This window comes from Euprymna scolopes, chromosome 23 (genome assembly GCF_053919585.1).
Source record: "Euprymna scolopes isolate OS-2025 chromosome 23, ASM5391958v1, whole genome shotgun sequence".
In the NCBI taxonomy this organism is placed as follows: Eukaryota; Metazoa; Mollusca; class Cephalopoda; order Sepiida; family Sepiolidae; genus Euprymna; species Euprymna scolopes.
In genome coordinates, this window is record NC_136504.1 from 79,535,299 (window position 1) to 79,555,045 (window position 19,747).

Genomic DNA, 19,747 nt, shown 5'->3' on the forward strand with positions numbered 1-19,747 from the left:
GAGGCTGGAGATGCTCTGGTTCTTCTGAGGACAAATTGTACAATGCAGAGAACAACACGTGACTAGTCTACAGTGCACACAAACATCCGTGCATCATATCATCCTGCTCTACTTCTTCTTCTTCTTTTTCTTCAAAAAAAAGAAAAAAAGACAGACTCATCTTAAGGTTCTTAATAAGGTGCAGAAACCTGTATGTAATTTGATTGGTTCCACCCTTTCTTCTCTGCAACCTCTCTCTCTCGCAGATGTGATGCTGCTAGTCTCAGTTTTTTATAAATGATATTATACTATATGTTCTTCAGAATTGTCTGATCTATTCTCTGCTTCCTTTATTCCAGCTCGTTCGACTCATTGGTTTAATGCCTCATTGTAATACAATTTCTTATTCCAATAGCAACAACTGTTGTGGAACTCTCTTTCATCTGACTGTTTGTCTCCTACCTACAACCTTGATCTTTGCAAGACTAAGGTCAATAGGCATCTCCTGTCTTTGTAATAATCATCTTTTGTTCTTATTACGAGGGGCGTGCAATTGTAGTATTGGGAATCCAGCTTAAATGCTATCTAGGTAGTTGGAGAAATAGTAAGTTATGTAAGTATATCTTCGATTCCCATAAGCGAGTTTAGTGAGGTCACAGAAGGTTAGATTTGACATCCGTCAAACTCAAGTCACCTGTAGTCAACCTAATTAGATGCACCGGAAATTAAGGGTGACGTGTATCGGAAATTAGGGTTAACGGGAATTGTGGTCGTAGGTTTCTGGTTGGCGACCACATGGAGAGTTGGTTTTGGATTGCAGATGAAGCAGACGTGACATTAGGGTCTCTCATCTGACAATCATGGGTTCGAAATATAAGCTTGCCTTTTTAATAAAACAAATTGAAGCTTCAATCCATCTTGTGTTATCGATGCATCTGCAGCAGTGACCATTCCCCATGAGATAAAGCCAGCGACAAGAAGATATCATCCGCTCGACAAGCAGGTATGTACACATCATGTAATTGCGCATACATGTCGAGACACTTCAAGACAAGAAACTGTGTAAGAATAGAACACACACACACACACACACACACACACACACACACACACACACACACACACACACACACACACACACACATGCACATATGTAAGAACACTCAGACTTTAAAAGTGCCATAAAGTAAGAAGAATAAATAAGTAATAAATAAATAGAAACAGGACGCAAACAGAATCTTTAACACAATTAGTAATGCCCCTGACCCACTTCGAGTTGTCTGATCGAGCTGAAATTTTGCATGTGTAATGATTTATATCTCTACGGGTTATGTGGCAAATTACAGCTCTGAAATAATTGTGGTTTCTGTTTTACAGGTATTTGAACTGAGTTAGGTGTGAAATAGAGCCTGTTGAATGTCGAACAGTGATCCGGTTTTTGTATTTGAAAGGACGCACACCACAGGAGACTTTTGATGAAATGAAAGAAACTTATGGTGATAATGCTCCATCATATGACCTTGTAAAACGCTGGCACATTGAATTCAAACATGGCCGGAAGTCTATGGAAACAGCTCCCAGACCTGCCCCCCCTCCCCTTCTGCCATTGATGAGACATCTGTCGGTCAAGTTGAGCCTGCCATTTTGGAAGATCGGTGCATTACTATTCGCCAAATAACCCAAATGTCAAGATTAGTACAGGGTCTGTGGAAACTATCACTCATGACCATTTGCATATGCATAAGGTGTCTGCCAGATGGATTCCCAGATTGCTCATACCATTCCAGAAGCGAGAACGCGTCAAGTGCTCAAGGATGAATTTAGAGATGTGCCAAGAAGATGAGTCAAAGTTTTTCAAAAGACTGATTACACAGGATGAAACCTGGATCCATCACTATGATTCAGAGACCAAAACCCAGTCAATGCAGTGGAAACACTTGGACTCACCACCTCGAAAGATATATATATATAATAGGGCATGTGTCCCTTTTATATATATAGACTAAAAGATCCTGAAGAAGGTTAAAAATAGAAAAAAGAACTTAGCCATGGCATGGATAAACTATAAGAAAGCGTATGACAGGATTCCACAAGCATGGATAATAGAATGCCTGAGAATATACAAAATATCAGACAAGATAATCAATTTGATAGAAAATGCAAGGAGAACTTGGAGACTTGAACTGACAGCTGATAGATAATACATAACTGAGATTAAAATACAAAGAGTAATCTTCCAAAGTGATTGCCTATCACCACATTTACTGTTCATTATATGATGAACAGTAAATGTCAAGCCAGGTACAAGTTCACTAATACATATGAAAGAATGAACCATCTAATGTACATGGGTGATCTATAGCTGTTTGCAAAAACAAAGACAGAATTAGAGATGCTAATAAACACAACTAGAATCTTTAGCCAGGATATCCGAATTTAAATGTAAGGCTCTCCCGACCAGGTCATCAGATGGTCTCTGATCTCATCGAAAATGAAATGGTCATGATCATCTTCTTCCGGGAAATCTTCACATAAATTCTCAGTGTCTCAGGTTTCATGTCGATTTTGCTGAAAATCAATTAGCTTGCATGCATGCCTGGAAAGAAAAACAGACTCCGAGGTTCTAACTAGGAAAAAGTTAATTTCACAAAAGTTACAAGTTTTTACATATATACATCGTTCAGTTTGATTATACCAAAAACATCAAGATTCTTCAAAAATCTTATTCTTTGTTCTTTATGATGGCGGTCAGGATGGATGGATGGGGGGGGGGGTCTGAAGCATGTGTTTTTCTCGAGATCTGGCTTCAATCTGTCTAATTCGGCCCAGGTATTTGTTTTTATACTAAGGTAACGGGGTTGGTCGGACAATCTTCCCAGCCAATCAGAACCCAACACGTCAAATGGGAAATATCCAACTTCTTTGCGTGTGTGCATTTCAACAGGTCGTCCGTAGTTTGTGAATCTGGGACCAAAATTAAATCTCTCTCACTCGCCCTCAAAAGATCAACCCTGTCACTCAGGGAACCCGGGCGTCTGAGCAGGTGTTTCCTTAGGCCAGATAAATGTCCGATTCCATTCAACATTATTCTGACATTTCCTGTCATTGTTTTAAACAATAAAAATATCTGTCTGTTTTTACAAAGCACAATAAATTTGTCCCTTTTTATAGGTTATCTGCTGCTGTCCGGGATTCAATCAATGTTTAACGGACAATCTCAGCATATTTACCCGGCCTTACTCAGGGTTTTAGGGGATTTTAATCTCCCCAATGGGGAGCAGTATCGTTCCTCAAGAAGGTCACATCATACCAGGAAACTCATGACAATGGACAATGCACTACACCCAAAGGATGATACTGACCGACTCTATGTGAAAAGGAAAAACCGAGGAAGGTTTGTATAAAAGACTGCATAACTAACACAAAAAAAAAAGAATTAGAAAAATACACAATGCAGAAAACTGAAAGAATAATTACCACAGCAAGAGACACTGAAGAAACAAGCAAAATAGAAACAGAAGAGATGAGAAATAAGACGAGGAAAGAAAAATGGGAAGAGAAACAGACGATTCATAAGGATTACAAAAGACGAGACTAACAAAAAAACTTGGAAATAGCTACAAAAAGGAATCCTAAACAGTGAAAATGAATCCCTAATAACAGCCGCACAAGAGAACGCAATTAGAACCAACCACATCAAAGCAAAGATTGACAAGATACAAGAAAACATCAAATGTAGACTCTCTGGACAAAGAGACGAAACAATAAATCACATAATAAGTGGATGCAGCAAACTAATCCCCCCTCAATATAAAAATAAACACGATCAAGTAGAGAAAGCAGTACTGGCAATTATGCAGACGATTGCATCTTGAACACCAAAACAAATGGTACAAGCACAAACATGAAGCAGTACTGGAAAATAAAACTCACAAGATCCTATGGGACATGGATATACAAACTGATAAACGCATCCAAGCAAAAAGGCCGAATATCATAATAGTTAACAAGAAAGAAAAGTCCTGCCAGATTGTAGATTTTGCCGTTATAGCAAACCACAGAGTGAAGATCAAAGAGAAGCGGAGCAAATACACAGAGTTAGCCAGAGAGCTCAAAGAGATCTGGAAGATGAAGAAAGTCAAGATAGCACGATTAATAGTAGGAGCACTAGGAATAATACCGAAAAACTTTGAAAAAATGGGAGAGATTGGAATCAGAGAGATGGCCTAGGAGATACAACGGATAACAATAATGAAAACTGCAGAAATATTAAGGAAAACCCTTGAATGTGGAGACTAACACACATGAACTACAGTCACAAACTGGACACACAGAAACTGTTATAATTGTAAGATACCTTCCCCCGTTTTGTGTTTGTGTGTCTCCATAAACTGGCACCACTCCAAATAAGTGAGGAGGGACAAGGAGGATGGAAAGGCTGAGGAGATAGCACTAGCCAAATCGTCGCTGGTTGAGTGTAAAAAGGACTGGGATCTTGGGAAGGCTTACTGCCACCCAAATTCCAATGAAGACCAATAGTCACTGCCAACGAGAAATCAATGGTAAGTAGTTGTTGCGATAATGCAAATTCTTTTGTAAAGGTTATCAAAAAAAGTAGAGAGTACTGGAAATCTGGGGAGACTTGTTGTCATTCAGTCTCCAGAGAACACCACAAGTTGTTCTTAAAGGGAAATCTTTGATGATGGCTTGTGTAACTACTCCTAATGAATAAAAAATAATGTTAAACAGAATTTTTCTAAAATAAGGGAGAAGACTAAAATACTCACAGTTGGACTGACAGTCGGTTGAGCGAAGGAATCCATGATTTCTTCATTAATCTGTCATTTTGAAAAAAAAATAAATATAAACTAATTTTATTTATAAAGTAATGAATTATACAAAATACTTTCATTTTGCATTCATTGGTTTAGTTAAAAGTTTCTAATATCATTAAAATGTTGTAATACAAAAAAGAAGATCTGGCGTTGTTTGGGATTGAATGATGAACCCTGCCCAGCTCATGTTTTTATTCTTAATTTTACATTCGACATTTTATAGCATTCAGTTTTTGGAGTAGGCCTCAATAATGTAGTCAGCATGGATAGATTGTAAGTAAAATGACATTAATTGAGATAAATTGCAGAAATTTGTAATTGCATAATATATATATATATATATATAGGTATAGGTATATAGGTATAGGTATATATACTTCACACTTCCGGTTATAAGATAGACGAATATTGGCTGAAGAGAGCTCGATAAGGATACCTTAAACGGGCCTTATTATCGGGCTTGAAACCGACGGTACCAATGACCTGTCTCAACTAACAACTTTCTGTACACAAAATATATATATATATATATATATATATATATATATATATATATATATATAATGTTCCCTAACTTAGGTTGAGCATATTGGGAAGTGATATACAAATTACCATTAGCATATTAAGCAATGCTCTTCGTGTAAACAAATTGAGCTTAGGTATTTGGAGAGTTTCAAAACATTGTTAATTCACTACCCGCATAGCATCAGCCGTATAGTGCAATGGTTAGAAGCTTCGACTGTCGTTTGGGCGATCGGTTTCGATCCTGGCTTGAGGTAATTATTTGTCTGGCCGCACTGATGAGCTGTGAAACCGTGAAACAGTACTGTATATGGATGACTATATATATAAATAAGGTATGCGCAATTTAATGGTGGAAACTGATAGACGACATAGTTTTGAAAGTTGGCTTATCATCATTTTTGGCACTTCTGCATGTCAGTGATTATAAGCAACAGAGACAAGTTATCGAACCTTGTTCTTCGAAAAAGAACTAACGTCTAGTGGACATTATGTGAACCTCAAATCTAAATAAGTGTTTACGATAACGCAAAAATATATAATAAAAAATAAATAACACAAAAATATGAAAATCGAAACATTTATTGTATAAAAAATATATCAATAATTTTAATGTAGTAATATAATTTTTTTCAATGAGTCATAACTGAAAATAAAATAAAAAATATAATAAAAACATTAAACATTTATTGATTGTTTTTAGAATTTTTTTTTTTACGGTAAAATTGTATAAAAATGTAGCAAAATATAATTTAAAAACATGAAACATTTATAGAGGTTTAAGAGTAATTTGTTTTGTTTTTGTGCAGAAAGTTGTAGCAAAATATAATTTTAATTTGCAAGCACTCTTAGAAAAGGAAGAGTTATCGACCCCTGTTCTTTGGCTGACAAGTGACATCTGTCGGCGGTTCTTGAAAGTAAAATAAACACATTCGCCTCATGTCACTGACATGCAGAAGTGCCTCATTTTTTTGTAGGTTTTCGACTACTTTTTGATTGCGTTTCAAAGATTAAAGCCCAAAATTAATCTCTAAAAAGAAAAAAATATTTTTACACGGTGGCGTTGGAAACTGAAATGTTCAGCTAAATTTTGAAGTTAAATAAATTCATTGTACAATTTTCTATATTCATTGTACAATTTTCATAATTTCATTGTACAATTTTCATAAATTCATTGTACAATTTTCTATATTGATATTCTATAGATTTTCTTGAAAAATAAATATTAGTTTTTCAATAGAGAATAATGTTTAGAGATAATTAGTAAAGTAAAGTTTTAAGATATTGACTTAAAAAAACAAACGCATTGTACAAAAATAGCTTAATTAACCCCTGAAAGTGAGGGTTTAGTAACAGATCCAGATTTGCACAATCAAAACAACAAAGCGTCGTGCAAAAACTCTAAATGCCAGAAAGTCACTTTTATTTTGAAATTTATAGACGAATTGAAACATTATTATATATTATATTATTATAACTTGATTTCTGTATTTTTGAAGATTATAAAAAACATTCATTAAATTAGGTAATCCTAGTTTGCTGTAATAAAAAAAAGTGATGGTTTAATTAGAATATTTATTTACTTTGTACATGATGACTCGATTTATTCTCAAACGTGTTGTAACAATAAATTAAATTAATCCTTTTTAAATTAAAGTAAAAGTACATGAAAAAAAGTCAATTAAAATCACTGATTACACTCGCAATTTATTCACTGAAAAAATAAGCAAAAACAATTTATCGATAATTAAAGAGAATACAGTTGTTGGGATGCAGATCCTGTCTGTTTCCTTTTTGTTTTATTTTTTTTTTTACAATTTTGCCCATCCACATTTGTCTAAATTAATCGTTATTAAAAAGTATACCATGTTTTAAATTATTTTTTTCTTTTTGATCCTGAATTTCAATTTTTTTATTTTATTTTTATTTTCAGGATTATAAAAAAAATCTTATACTGATGTTTACACTATCATGCGTACAAGAAAAATATTAAAATATTACATTTGAAATTTTTGTTATCATAAAAATCGCACCAAGTATTTTTCCAATTATATCATTTTAGTACAAATGTTGAATAAACAATACTTAATTCAATGATAATATCGATAGGTTGGTTGTATTGTGGGACTTTTTACTTGTAAAAGTACCATAGTTTTTTAGCTTGTCTTAGTCATTCAGAGAATCTAGGCCTGACATACATATATATATGTGTGCATTTGTATGTCTTATATACATATATGTGTGTGCATTTGTATGTCTTATATACATATATGTGTGTGCATTTGTATGTCTTATATACATATATGTGTGTGCATTTGTATGTCTTATATACATATATGTGTGTGCATTTGTATGTCTTATATACATATATATGTATGCATGTGCATGTCTTTATCATGCAAAACACACTGGCCAAGTGGGTCAGCAGTGTCAAAATCCTACTCTCAATCGCTTGATACGAAGTCTTTCTGCAATTTAGGACATTCATGCTTCTGCCATTGTTTATCCAGGAAGATAAACGTTCCACATGATCATACCAACAAAATAGATTCATCCTTAGAATGTTGATCAAGTGTGGTACTTTCAACAAATCCGCTGATCTGATGTGCTTATTTTGATCAGATTTCACATTGCAAATCCATCTGATCATGGATCTGTCATCATATTGTAGATGGACAAGAAAGGGCTGGGTGGGGCCTCAGCATTCACTGCGTTACAATATCATGATGCTCCTGACACAGCTGCTATATAACTTAGCCCGGATGTAGAGATATGCCTTTTTTTTTAAAACAAGAAAGTAAAGGATATTAAGAAAACTTACTGCAGCAACTTCTTTCTCTATAGTCCGCTGATTCTTAAAAACTTCCAAGTTGTTTAACATTGTTTGAGATCGTTCAAGCAGTGGAAAGTTGGTCACTCGAAGAGGAGCGAGGAATCCCTGTTAGAAAAGAATAAATACTTTAATAAATTGAGCTTATGAATTGCAAAACGTTTTTTGGTATTTTCTTTTTAGTATAGAAATTGAAAACGAGCAATAACAGCATGAAAAAAATTTTAAACGATGAAGCAAGTTGTTTTATGGGATTATGGTGTACAGAGTTGTTGACTTAAGTGACTTTAGTTATGTCATACCGTCTGGCATAAGTGCTGTTTTGTCAGTGTGTCATTTTAATCTCTTCTGATCTCAAAAGAAGAGTCAGTGCATATCATGTTAAGCAATAGATTTTAATCTGTTCTGAGCTCAAAAGAAGAGTCAGTGCATATCATGTTAAGCAAAAGTCACCGCAACTGTTATATCAGACTTTTTCTTCTACTATATCCTTGTTTAACAAAGGCAGAAGAAGAAATTTTTACATGTTCTCAGATACTAACCTGAGAATTTCTGTGTACTGCACTCCACACTCAAAAACACAAAATATGGGTTGCTTAACTGACATCGACAACTCGATGTTTTGGTCTTTGCGACCTTTGACCTAATTCATTACTTACTTTAATTCGCTCTGAGGGAGACTCAAAAATCATTTATAAATACCAGCTCTACTAATAACTAGTTTAGTACTAGGGACAATTGAAACGAATATGTTCTAAATTTGCTACCTAACTTACCCCATATATACTTAAAAGAAAGTTGTCATTGATGATGGCATCATAAACTCATCGTCTATCCCATCTACAATCCAGCAAAAAAGTGCAAACAATTCATGTTATTGTCAAAGTACTCATCAACAGTGTTTCATCGCTAATTAATAACAGTGATCACACGACTTAAAAATTTGATGGGCAGACAATAACTCTTTGTCCAAAGATAGGTGTAACACCAAAATAGAGATTCAAAGCCTTAAATCACGAAGCTCCCTTAGCCTGACCATTCTTTTTTAGAATGAAATGTGAACACCTCCGTGTAGCTTAACTAGCATAAATATATTTTCATAACTTACTACCTAGCTCTACTCACATATTGAGCACTGTTGAGATAAATACTGAAAATCTGTACATAATATATTATATCGCCTTGTAATAAATGTATATACATGAAATAGTATATATATACTAGACTCCCAGTGACCCGTTGGGTTAGTATGTTATATTAGCTATGGAATTAATGTATGAGCGTGACACTTGTGACGTAAAGAAAATAGTTTTTTGTGACATGACAGAAACATTTCTATGAAAGTATAATAAGATGAAAAAAGAATATAGATAAATTTCTATGAGTCATTTTGTTTATAATTATTTATTTTTGAAAAAAAAAAAAAAAAACTTACAGCCATTGCATTATAAGTGATTTGCCATTTATGGTTTATAGGTAAATGTGCCCTAAACAGATACCATAATACTTAAAGTTAAATTCAAATTTTGATATATCTTTTAATTTAAAATTAAAAAAAAAATCAATTGGGACACTGAAAACGTATACAATAAAACAATACATTTTATTGTTGCGTTGATTATTTGTTTATGTACACATGCGCCACCGGAAGTCATAAACCAGACGTTGGGTTATAACACCTGTTACAAGGTTATTTGAGTCACACACACACACACACACACACACACACACACACACACACACACACACACACACACACACACACACACACACACACACACACACACACATATATATATAAAGGCTGAAAAAGACCAATTAACATGATTGATTTTCAAAAATAAAAATAAAAAAGGGCTAGCTAACCAGTTTTTTTCTTGCTCAACACAACTAAATCGAGGAAAGATTCCGATGAAAAAAAAAATGTCATGAATATGGCGGGGGAGAAAAAATATATAATTAAAAAAATAAATAGACAAGGAAGAATCATATGGAAATCACATTAAGTTCTAAAAGATTTTCTTTTTGTGTTTCTTTTTTGTATATATATATATATATATATATATATATATATATATATATATATATATATATATAATTATTGTTATTATGATTATTATTATTACTATTATTTTATGATAACATAAAATGTTATAAGGAAATATAATATTTTATGTATCGATTTTCAGTATTTCAACTAGACATAGAAAACGCATTCTAAGCACATGTTAAAATAACATCATCTATCAATTTGACACATTTACAAAAAAAAAAGGGCGTCACTTCATACAAAACGGGACAAATGAGAAGAAGTAATAGTCAGCCAAACCTTTGTTTAAATGAAACCTTGCTATTGCCTAATGGCAATATGTGCTCAGGATGGAATAACAAAGAATCTGATTCGTTAGTCAGCTAGATTAAAAAGCACATGTATATGTGAAAAGACTCATAACCAAATTCCATGCATTTTAGCCTGATGATTGCCTACAGGAATGAAATGTAGAAGTATCTGCATAGCTTAATTGCTATACATATATTTTCATAACTTATGTCAGATTATATAAACGTTGCCCTACCTGTAAACTTCGGCCTTTGACCTTCATTTCATCATAACATTGTCTTTTGATGATATCTTGCACATATAGTTTACCAAGATTTTTTTGTTCAATCTTTTCATAAACCTGCAGCAATAAAGCAGAATATTAAATGCTGTTAGTTATTTATACGATTTAAACAATGACTCAAAAATATGTTATGCAAATAGGCTTTATTTAATTCATATCACATTTCTGACTGGCATAAAATTTCCTTTTTCTTCTTCTTTTGTGTCATTTTTCTGTCGATCAAGGGCTAAATGTTTTTTGATATTACGCAAGCTCACTCTCCATTTCTCACAGATCAGCAGGTCAGATGTCTCCAAATTGCAAAATATCTGGATGTAAATATCACGGGATGAGGCCGGCTAATAATAGTTCATCTCATAACCAATATCACGTATGTTGGCGTTATGAAATGCTGATAAGTTACTGACAATGCTGATAAGTTACTGACAAAAATCCAGAGTTATTGAGGAAAACTCGACATACGAGAGTTGGTGTTCAAGAGGAAGCAGACATGTATGCACAAAACTGAAATGCTTATGAAGAAAAACACGTTTAAATAATATCAAACAAAATATAGAAGTTAAAATAATTGTTTTAAATTTAGAGATACTCAAACAATATTTCTTTCTTCTATTCATTTAATGTCACTTTTTCATTGATTAGGGGTCAAACATTTTCTGATATTAAGCAAGCTCACTCTTGACCTCTCATGGTTTAACCGTCTCTAAATTCCACTGCATGCGATCTTGTCCAATCACCTGTTACCAAATTTTCCTTGGCTGGCTAACCTTCTTGCGATTTAGTGCATTTATGAGTTTGCAACGATTTATCCTCGAAGATTAACAGTCCACATAATTATACCAAAGAAATCGATTCATCTTTAGAGTAAACTCCATGCTGACAAAGTGTAGGCCTTTCAGCAAATCATCTGTTGAGTTTGTTCAGATTTCATCTTGTAGATTTATTTGATCATGGATCTGTCACTGATTTGTATCTGGGCAACAGAGAGCCAAGCAAGGGCATATATTATGATGCTTCTGACACAACTGCTATACAACTTACCCGGATGTAGAGAGGGATAGCATATGATGTCATCTGAGGCAACAACTCATGAAATATTGGCCAACCTGCCTTCAATCTTATGGCAGTGCTGAGAGCACATCCACCATCTGCATTCAGTTGTGTAATCTAAATAAATTGACAGAACCCCTTTTCACTGATGCTATCATTTGTATAGTCTCAACTGCACTGTGCTCTCCCAGTTTCGCACCTCAATAAAGTACATGTGTGCAGCTCACCTTCCTCAAAAATCGAACGCCACCATTCATCAAACATCTTGCTTATATGCAACTCAAGATCGTCTCATTTGCATACGATCAATGAGAATTCAGCATTAGTTTGTGTGACCATTGAAAATAAAATCAACTTGGAGGCTACTGATATCAGAATCACTTAATGGAATTCATTTCAACTAGACGAAATGATCACAATCCTCAGAATCGCTTTTATCACTTCATGATGGTTATGTCTGTATCATTAGTAAGAGGCTGTTAAGGCACCCCATCAATTCACACAGATATGGTGGCCCTGTGGAAAGTGAAATATCAGCTTCAGGATGACATTTTGCTAGTATACTGCTTCCACTACTGAACAGTTGCTCCTGGCCATGATAGTCTTAACGGCTCTATGACTTCATTTTACAATCCTATTTCCACGTGCCGAATAAGCACATCGAAACTGCAGATACATATTCCAATTCTTAGCAAATCTTCTAAAGTCTTTACCAATGAATGCAGTAGCATTATTGGTCAATATTTCTATTGGCAGGCCATTTTTGTTTAGTTTTTTTACATAGGATTCACCACTTATCAAAGGCCAGAGGCCACTTGAGGAGGCCTCGCTCAAGAAAAGCCTTCTCCAACTGCCGGATGACAGTGATCACATCTTGTTGGCACAATGGCTGCCAAATTGCAAACCTAGAGAAGCCACAGTCATGAACGTTGAAAAATTCTCACCATTGTGATGGGCTATGTGTGCTTCAGTTGTCCTTCATTCTAAGTTTTCTTTTTTCCCAGTGAACACATGCCAGATCTGTTAACTGACATGCTTTGAAGGCTTTCATGATGAATTTGACGATTTCTTTGGACACTTGCAGGTCAACTGATCTGGTGAAGTATACGGTCCGCTTTACACTCAGATGTTTGTTTTCATGATGAATGTCAGCAACCTGGTCTTCATTCATTTATCTTCTTCAATTGTGCAGCTCTTGAGCACAGGCTCTCTTCCTTCCTTGAACAGATCTAGCCACTTACATGGCACTCTTGTGATGCAATCCACACAGTCTAACGAGACTTTGCAAGTGTCACATCAAAATATAGGAAATCCACCAATGCACATACACCAAATTAGTGACTTGTGACACTGTCGCTTCCCACTGAAGAGCCAGATTGACTCTTTTGAGTGCCGCCTCTAGTTCAGCTAAACTGATATGCTTAGCCTCGCTAATTGGATGCAGTGAACATGCAACTTCAATGACACCTTCATTTGCTTCCAATGTCACTCCTGTTGCTAAGCAACTCACATTCACCTAGACTGTAATTTCGGTACCATCCATGCACCAGTTTCCTCCAACAGGATTTAGTTCTCTTACTTTGCTCAGCATCTCTGCCAATATGTGACATAGAGATGCATTTTTGATCTTATCATCCCAGCCCTTTGTTACTTTCCAGATGCTTGATGAATGCAACTGCCACCCAGAACAATTCACATACAAGGAAGTGACCAAGAAGTTTCCCACAAATAGAAAATACACATCGATGCGTCAATACATCAGGGATTTTCAGAATCTGATTTCCTCGTTTCCATTGGAGAATATCATCTTTTTCCCAGACTTGCAAGTCAAGAACTCTGGCTTCATCTCTCAGTCATACTGGATTCTTGCAAACCAAACCATAATTCAAAAAAAAAAAAAAAAATGCTGTTACACATGTAACGCAGGAATCAGGGTTTCATTAATAAAAATATCATCAATGTGACACTAATGTGGCACTTTTGATCGTAATAGCGTCTATTACAGATTTCATAAGTGATATCACATTCAGCCCAAATCCCAACTGCATAAGACAGAAGTGTTGGCCCCTAAAAATAACTGTTTGAAATGGTCACAACACTTTGTCAACATGGATTTGAAGATATACATTTTGTACATCCAGAAACGACATACTGACTCCTTGCCACCACCACTTTCTTTTGTATACACTCTTCTGCAATGAGTGCATATGCAAAAAAAGTTTAATTCATAATAGTCAAGTAATGGATGGAGGCACCTTCATTCTGCTGCTACTGTAGGAGTTCGCTTTCATAGACATCTCTTGCATGGTCAGGCACCACAGTTTCTGGCACACTTTACTTTGCTGTTAGAGTAACGGTTGACCCATTTCCATGATGCAGCCCATTCCTTGTTACAGCGATCATATGTCACACTGAAATCCATCTATCAATCGAGATGGCAGCATATCAAACTTCTAAAATGTGCTTTACCAGGTAAACGACATCAAGCTTCTTTGTCTGCAACAAAGGCATCAATCCCCAACAGTAGATTAAAATCCAACAGCGATTTGTCTGAAACTAAAGCATCAATCCCCAACAGTAGATTAAAATCCAACAGCGATTTGTCTGAAACTAAGGCATCAATCCCCAACAGTAGATTAAAATCCAACAGCGATTTGTCTGCAACTAAGGCATCAATCCCCGACAGTAGATTAAAATCCAACAGCGATTTGTCTGAAACTAAGGCATCAATCCCCAACAGTAGATTAAAATCCAACAGCGATTTGTCTGCAACTAAGGCATCAATCCCCGACAGTAGATTAAAATCCAACAGCGATTTGTCTGCAACTAAGGCATCAATCCCCAACAGTAGATTAAAATCCAACAGCGATTTGTCTGAAACTAAGGCATCAATCCCCAACAGTAGATTAAAATCCAACAGCGATTTGTCTGAAACTAAGGCATCAATCCCCAACAGTAGATTAAAATCCAACAGCGATTTGTCTGAAACTAAGGCATCAATCCCCGACAGTAGATAAAAACCCAACAGCGATTTGTCTGAAACTAAGGCATCAATCCCCAACAGTAGATTAAAATCCAACAGCGATTTGTCTGCAACTAAGGCATCAATCCCCGACAGTAGATAAAAATCCAACAGCGATTTGTCTGCAACTAAGGCATCAATCCCAAACAGTAGATTAAAATCCAACAGCGATTTGTCTGAAACTAAGGCATCAATCCCCAACAGTAGATTAAAATCCAACAGCGATTTGTCTGAAACTAAGGCATCAATCCCCAACAGTAGATTAAAATCCAACAGCGATTTGTCTGCAACTAAGGCATCAATCCCCAACAGTAGATTAAAATCCAACAGCGATTTGTCTGAAACTAAGGCATCAATCCCCAACAGTAGATTAAAATCCAACAGCGATTTGTCTGAAACTAAGGCATCAATCCCCAACAGTAGATTAAAATCCAACAGCGATTTGTCTGCAACTAAGGCATCAATCCCCGACAGTAGATTAAAATCCAACAGCGATTTGTCTTAAACTAAGGCATCAATCCCCAACAGTAGATAAAAATCCAACAGCGATTTGTCTGCAACTAAGGCATCAATCCCCAACAGTAGATTAAAATCCAACAGCGATTTGTCTGCAACTAAGGCATCAATCCCCGACAGTAGATTAAAATCCAACAGCGATTTGTCTGAAACTAAGGCATCAATCCCCAACAGTAGATTAAAATCCAACAGCGATTTGTCTGCAACTAAGGCATCAATCCCCAACAGTAGATTAAAATCCAACAGCGATTTGTCTGCAACTAAGGCATCAATCCCCGACAGTAGATTAAAATCCAACAGCGATTTGTCTGAAACTAAGGCATCAATCCCCAACAGTAGATTAAAATCCAACAGCGATTTGTCTGCAACTAAGGCATCAATCCCCAACAGTAGATTAAAATCCAACAGCGATTTGTCTGCAACTAAGGATTCAATCCCCGACAGTAGATTAAAATCCAACAGCGATTTGTCTGAAACTAAGGCATCAATCCCCAACAGTAGATTAAAATCCAACAGCGATTTGTCTGCAACTAAGGCATCAATCCCCGACAGTAGATTAAAATCCAACAGCGATTTGTCTGAAACTAAGGCATCAATCCCCAACAGTAGATTAAAATCCAACAGCGATTTGTCTGCAACTAAGGCATCAATCCCCAACAGTAGATTAAAATCCAACAGCGATTTGTCTGCAACTAAGGCATCAATCCCCAACAGTAGATTAAACTCCAACAGCGATTTGTCTGCAACTAAGGCATCAATCCCCAACAGTAGATTAAAATCCAACAGCGATTTGTCTGCAACTAAGGCATCAATCCCCGACAGTAGATTAAAATCCAACAGCGATTTGTCTGAAACTAAGGCATCAATCCCCAACAGTAGATTAAAATCCAATAGCGATTTGTCTGCAACTAAGGCATCAATCCCCAACAGTAGATTAAAATCCAACAGCGATTTGTCTGCAACTAAGGCATCAATCCCCGACAGTAGATTAAAATCCAACAGCGATTTGTCTGAAACTAAGGCATCAATCCCCAACAGTAGATTAAAATCCAACAGCGATTTGTCTGCAACTAAGGCATCAATCCCCAACAGTAGATTAAAATCCAACAGCGATTTGTCTGCAACTAAGGCATCAATCCCCGACAGTAGATTAAAATCCAACAGCGATTTGTCTGCAACTAAGGCATCAATCCCCGACAGTAGATTAAAATCCAACAGCGATTTGTCTGCAACTAAGGCATCAATCCCCGACAGTAGATTAAAATCCAACAGCGATTTGTCTGCAACTAAGGCATCAATCCCCAACAGTAGATTAAAATCCAACAGCGATTTGTCTGCAACTAAGGCATCAATCCCCAACAGTAGATTAAAATCCAACAGCGATTTGTGTGCAACTAAGGCATCAATCCCCAACAGTAGATTAAAATCCAACAGCGATTTGTCTGCAACTAAGGCATCGATCCCCAACAGTAGATTAAAATCCAACAGCGATTTGTCTGCAACTAAGGCATCAATCCCCAACAGTAGATTAAAATCCAACAGCGATTTGTCTGCAACTAAGGCATCAATCCCCAACAGTAGATTAAAATCCAACAGCGATTTGTCTGCAACTAAGGCATCAATCCCCAACAGTAGATTAAAATCCAACAGCGATTTGTCTGCTACTAAGGCATCATTCCCCAACAGTAGATTAAAATCCAACAGCGATTTGTCTGCAACTAAGGCATCAATCCCCAACAGTAGATTAAAATCCAACAGCGATTTGTCTGCAACTAAGGCATCAATCCCCAACAGTAGATTAAAATCCAACAGCGATTTGTCTGCAACTAAGGCATCAATCCCCAACAGTAGATTAAAATCCAACAGCGATTTGTCTGCAACTAAGGCATCAATCCCCAACAGTAGATTAAAATCCAACAGCGATTTGTCTGCAACTAAGGCATCAATCCCCGACAGTAGATTAAAATCCAACAGCGATTTGTCTGAAACTAAGGCATCAATCCCCAACAGTAGATTAAAATCCAACAGCGATTTGTCTGCAACTAAGGCATCAATCCCCAACAGTAGATTAAAATCCAACAGCGATTTGTCTGCAACTAAGGCATCAATCCCCAACAGTAGATTAAAATCCAACAGCGATTTGTCTGCAACTAAGGCATCAATCCCCAACAGTAGATTAAAATCCAACAGCGATTTGTCTGCAACTAAGGCATCAATCCCCAACAGTAGATTAAAATCCAACAGCGATTTGTCTGCAACTAAGGTATCAATCCCCAACAGTAGATCAAAATCCAACAGCGATTTGTCTGCAACTAAGGCATCAATCCCCAACAGTAGATTAAAATCCAACAGCGATTTGTCTGCAACTAAGGCATCAATCCCCAACAGTAGATTAAAATCCAACAGCGATTTGTCTGCAACTAAGGCATCAATCCCCAACAGTAGATTAAAATCCAACAGCGATTTGTCTGAAACTAAGGCATCATTCCCCAACAGTAGATTAAAATCCAACAGCGATTTGTCTGCAACTAAGGCATCAATCCCCAACAGTAGATTAAAATCCAACAGCGATTTGTCTGCAACTAAGGCATCAATCCCCGACAGTAGATTAAAATCCAACAGCGATTTGTCTGAAACTAAGGCATCATTCCCCAACAGTAGAATAAAATCCAACAGCGATTTGTCTGAAACTAAGGCATCAATCCCCAACAGTAGATTAAAATCCAACAGCGATTTGTCTGCAACTAAGGCATCAATCCCCGACAGTAGATTAAAATCCAACAGCGATTTGTCTGCAACAAAGGCATCAATCCCCAACAGTAGATTAAAATCCAACAGCGATTTGTCTGCAACTAAGGCATCATTCCCCAACAGTAGATTAAAATCCAACAGCGATTTGTCTGCAACTAAGGCATCAATCCCCGACAGTAGATTAAAATCCAACAGCGATTTGTCTGCAACTAAGGCATCAATCCCCGACAGTAGATTAAAATCCAACAGCGATTTGTCTGAAACTAAGGCATCAATCCCCAACAGTAGATTAAAATACAACAGCGATTTGTCTGCAACTAAGGCATCATTCCCCAACAGTAGATTAAAATCCAACAGCGATTTGTCTGCAACTAAGGCATCAATCCCCGACAGTAGATTAAAATCCAACAGCGATTTGTCTGCAACTAAGGCATCAATCCCCGACAGTAGATTAAAATCCAACAGCGATTTGTCTGCAACTAAGGCATCAATCCCCAACAGTAGATTAAAATCCAACAGCGATTTGTCTGCAACTAAGGCATCATTCCCCAACAGTAGATTAAAATCCAACAGCGATTTGTCTGAAACTAAGGCATCAATCCCCAACAGTAGATTAAAATCCAACAGCGATTTGTCTGCAACTAAGGCATCAATCCCCGACAGTAGATTAAAATCCAACGGCGATTTGTCTGCAACTAAGGCATCATTCCCCAACAGTAGATTAAAATCCAACAGCGATTTGTCTGCAACTAAGGCATCATTCCCCAACAGTAGATTAAAATCCAACAGCGATTTGTCTGAAACTAAGGCATCAATCCCCAACAGTAGATTAAAATCCAACAGCGATTTGTCTGCAACTAAGGCATCAATCCCCGACAGTAGATTAAAATCCAACAGCGATTTGTCTGCAACTAAGGCATCAATCCCCAACAGTAGATTAAAATCCAACAGCGATTTGTCTGCAACTAAGGCATCATTCCCCAACAGTAGATTAAAATCCAACAGCGATTTGTCTGAAACTAAGGCATCAATCCCCAACAGTAGATTAAAATCCAACAGCGATTTGTCTGCAACTAAGGCATCAATCCCCGACAGTAGATTAAAATCCAACAGCGATTTGTCTGCAACTAAGGCATCAATCCCCAACAGTAGATTAAAATCCAACAGCGATTTGTCTGCAACTAAGGCATCATTCCCCAACAGTAGATTAAAATCCAACAGCGATTTGTCTGCAACTAAGGCATCAATCCCCAACAGTAGATTAAAATCCAACAGCGATTTGTCTGCAACTAAGGCATCAATCCCCAACAGTAGATTAAAATCCAACAGCGATTTGTCTGCAACTAAGGCATCATTCCCCAACAGTAGATTAAAATCCAACAGCGATTTGTCTGCAACTAAGGCATCATTCCCCAACAGTAGATTAAAATCCAACAGCGATTTGTCTGCAACTAAGGCATCATTCCCCAACAGTAGATTAAAATCCAACAGTGATTTGTCTGCAACTAAGGCATCATTCCCCAACAGTAGATTAAAATCCAACAGCGATTTGTCTGAAACTAAGGCATCAATCCCCAACAGTAGATTAAAATCCAACAGCGATTTGTCTGCAACTAAG

General features: G+C 36.5%; 1 protein-coding gene across 5 annotated transcripts in view; it reads right to left on the reverse strand.

The window, feature by feature from the left end:
- The window catches only part of LOC145246036 (cilia- and flagella-associated protein 43-like), a 456,783-nt gene that overhangs the window by 235,406 nt on the left and 201,630 nt on the right, over positions 1-19,747 (reverse strand). For all 5 annotated transcript variants that reach the window (XM_080107869.1, XM_080107868.1, XM_080107867.1 and 2 more), the window contains exons 20-22: positions 10,743-10,847; positions 8,158-8,274; positions 4,767-4,817 (exon numbers count right to left, since the gene is read on the reverse strand). In XM_080107869.1, coding sequence (XP_079963995.1) covers positions 4,767-4,817; positions 8,158-8,274; positions 10,743-10,847 — 273 coding nt within the window. The remainder of the gene's footprint in view (positions 1-4,766; positions 4,818-8,157; positions 8,275-10,742; positions 10,848-19,747) is intronic.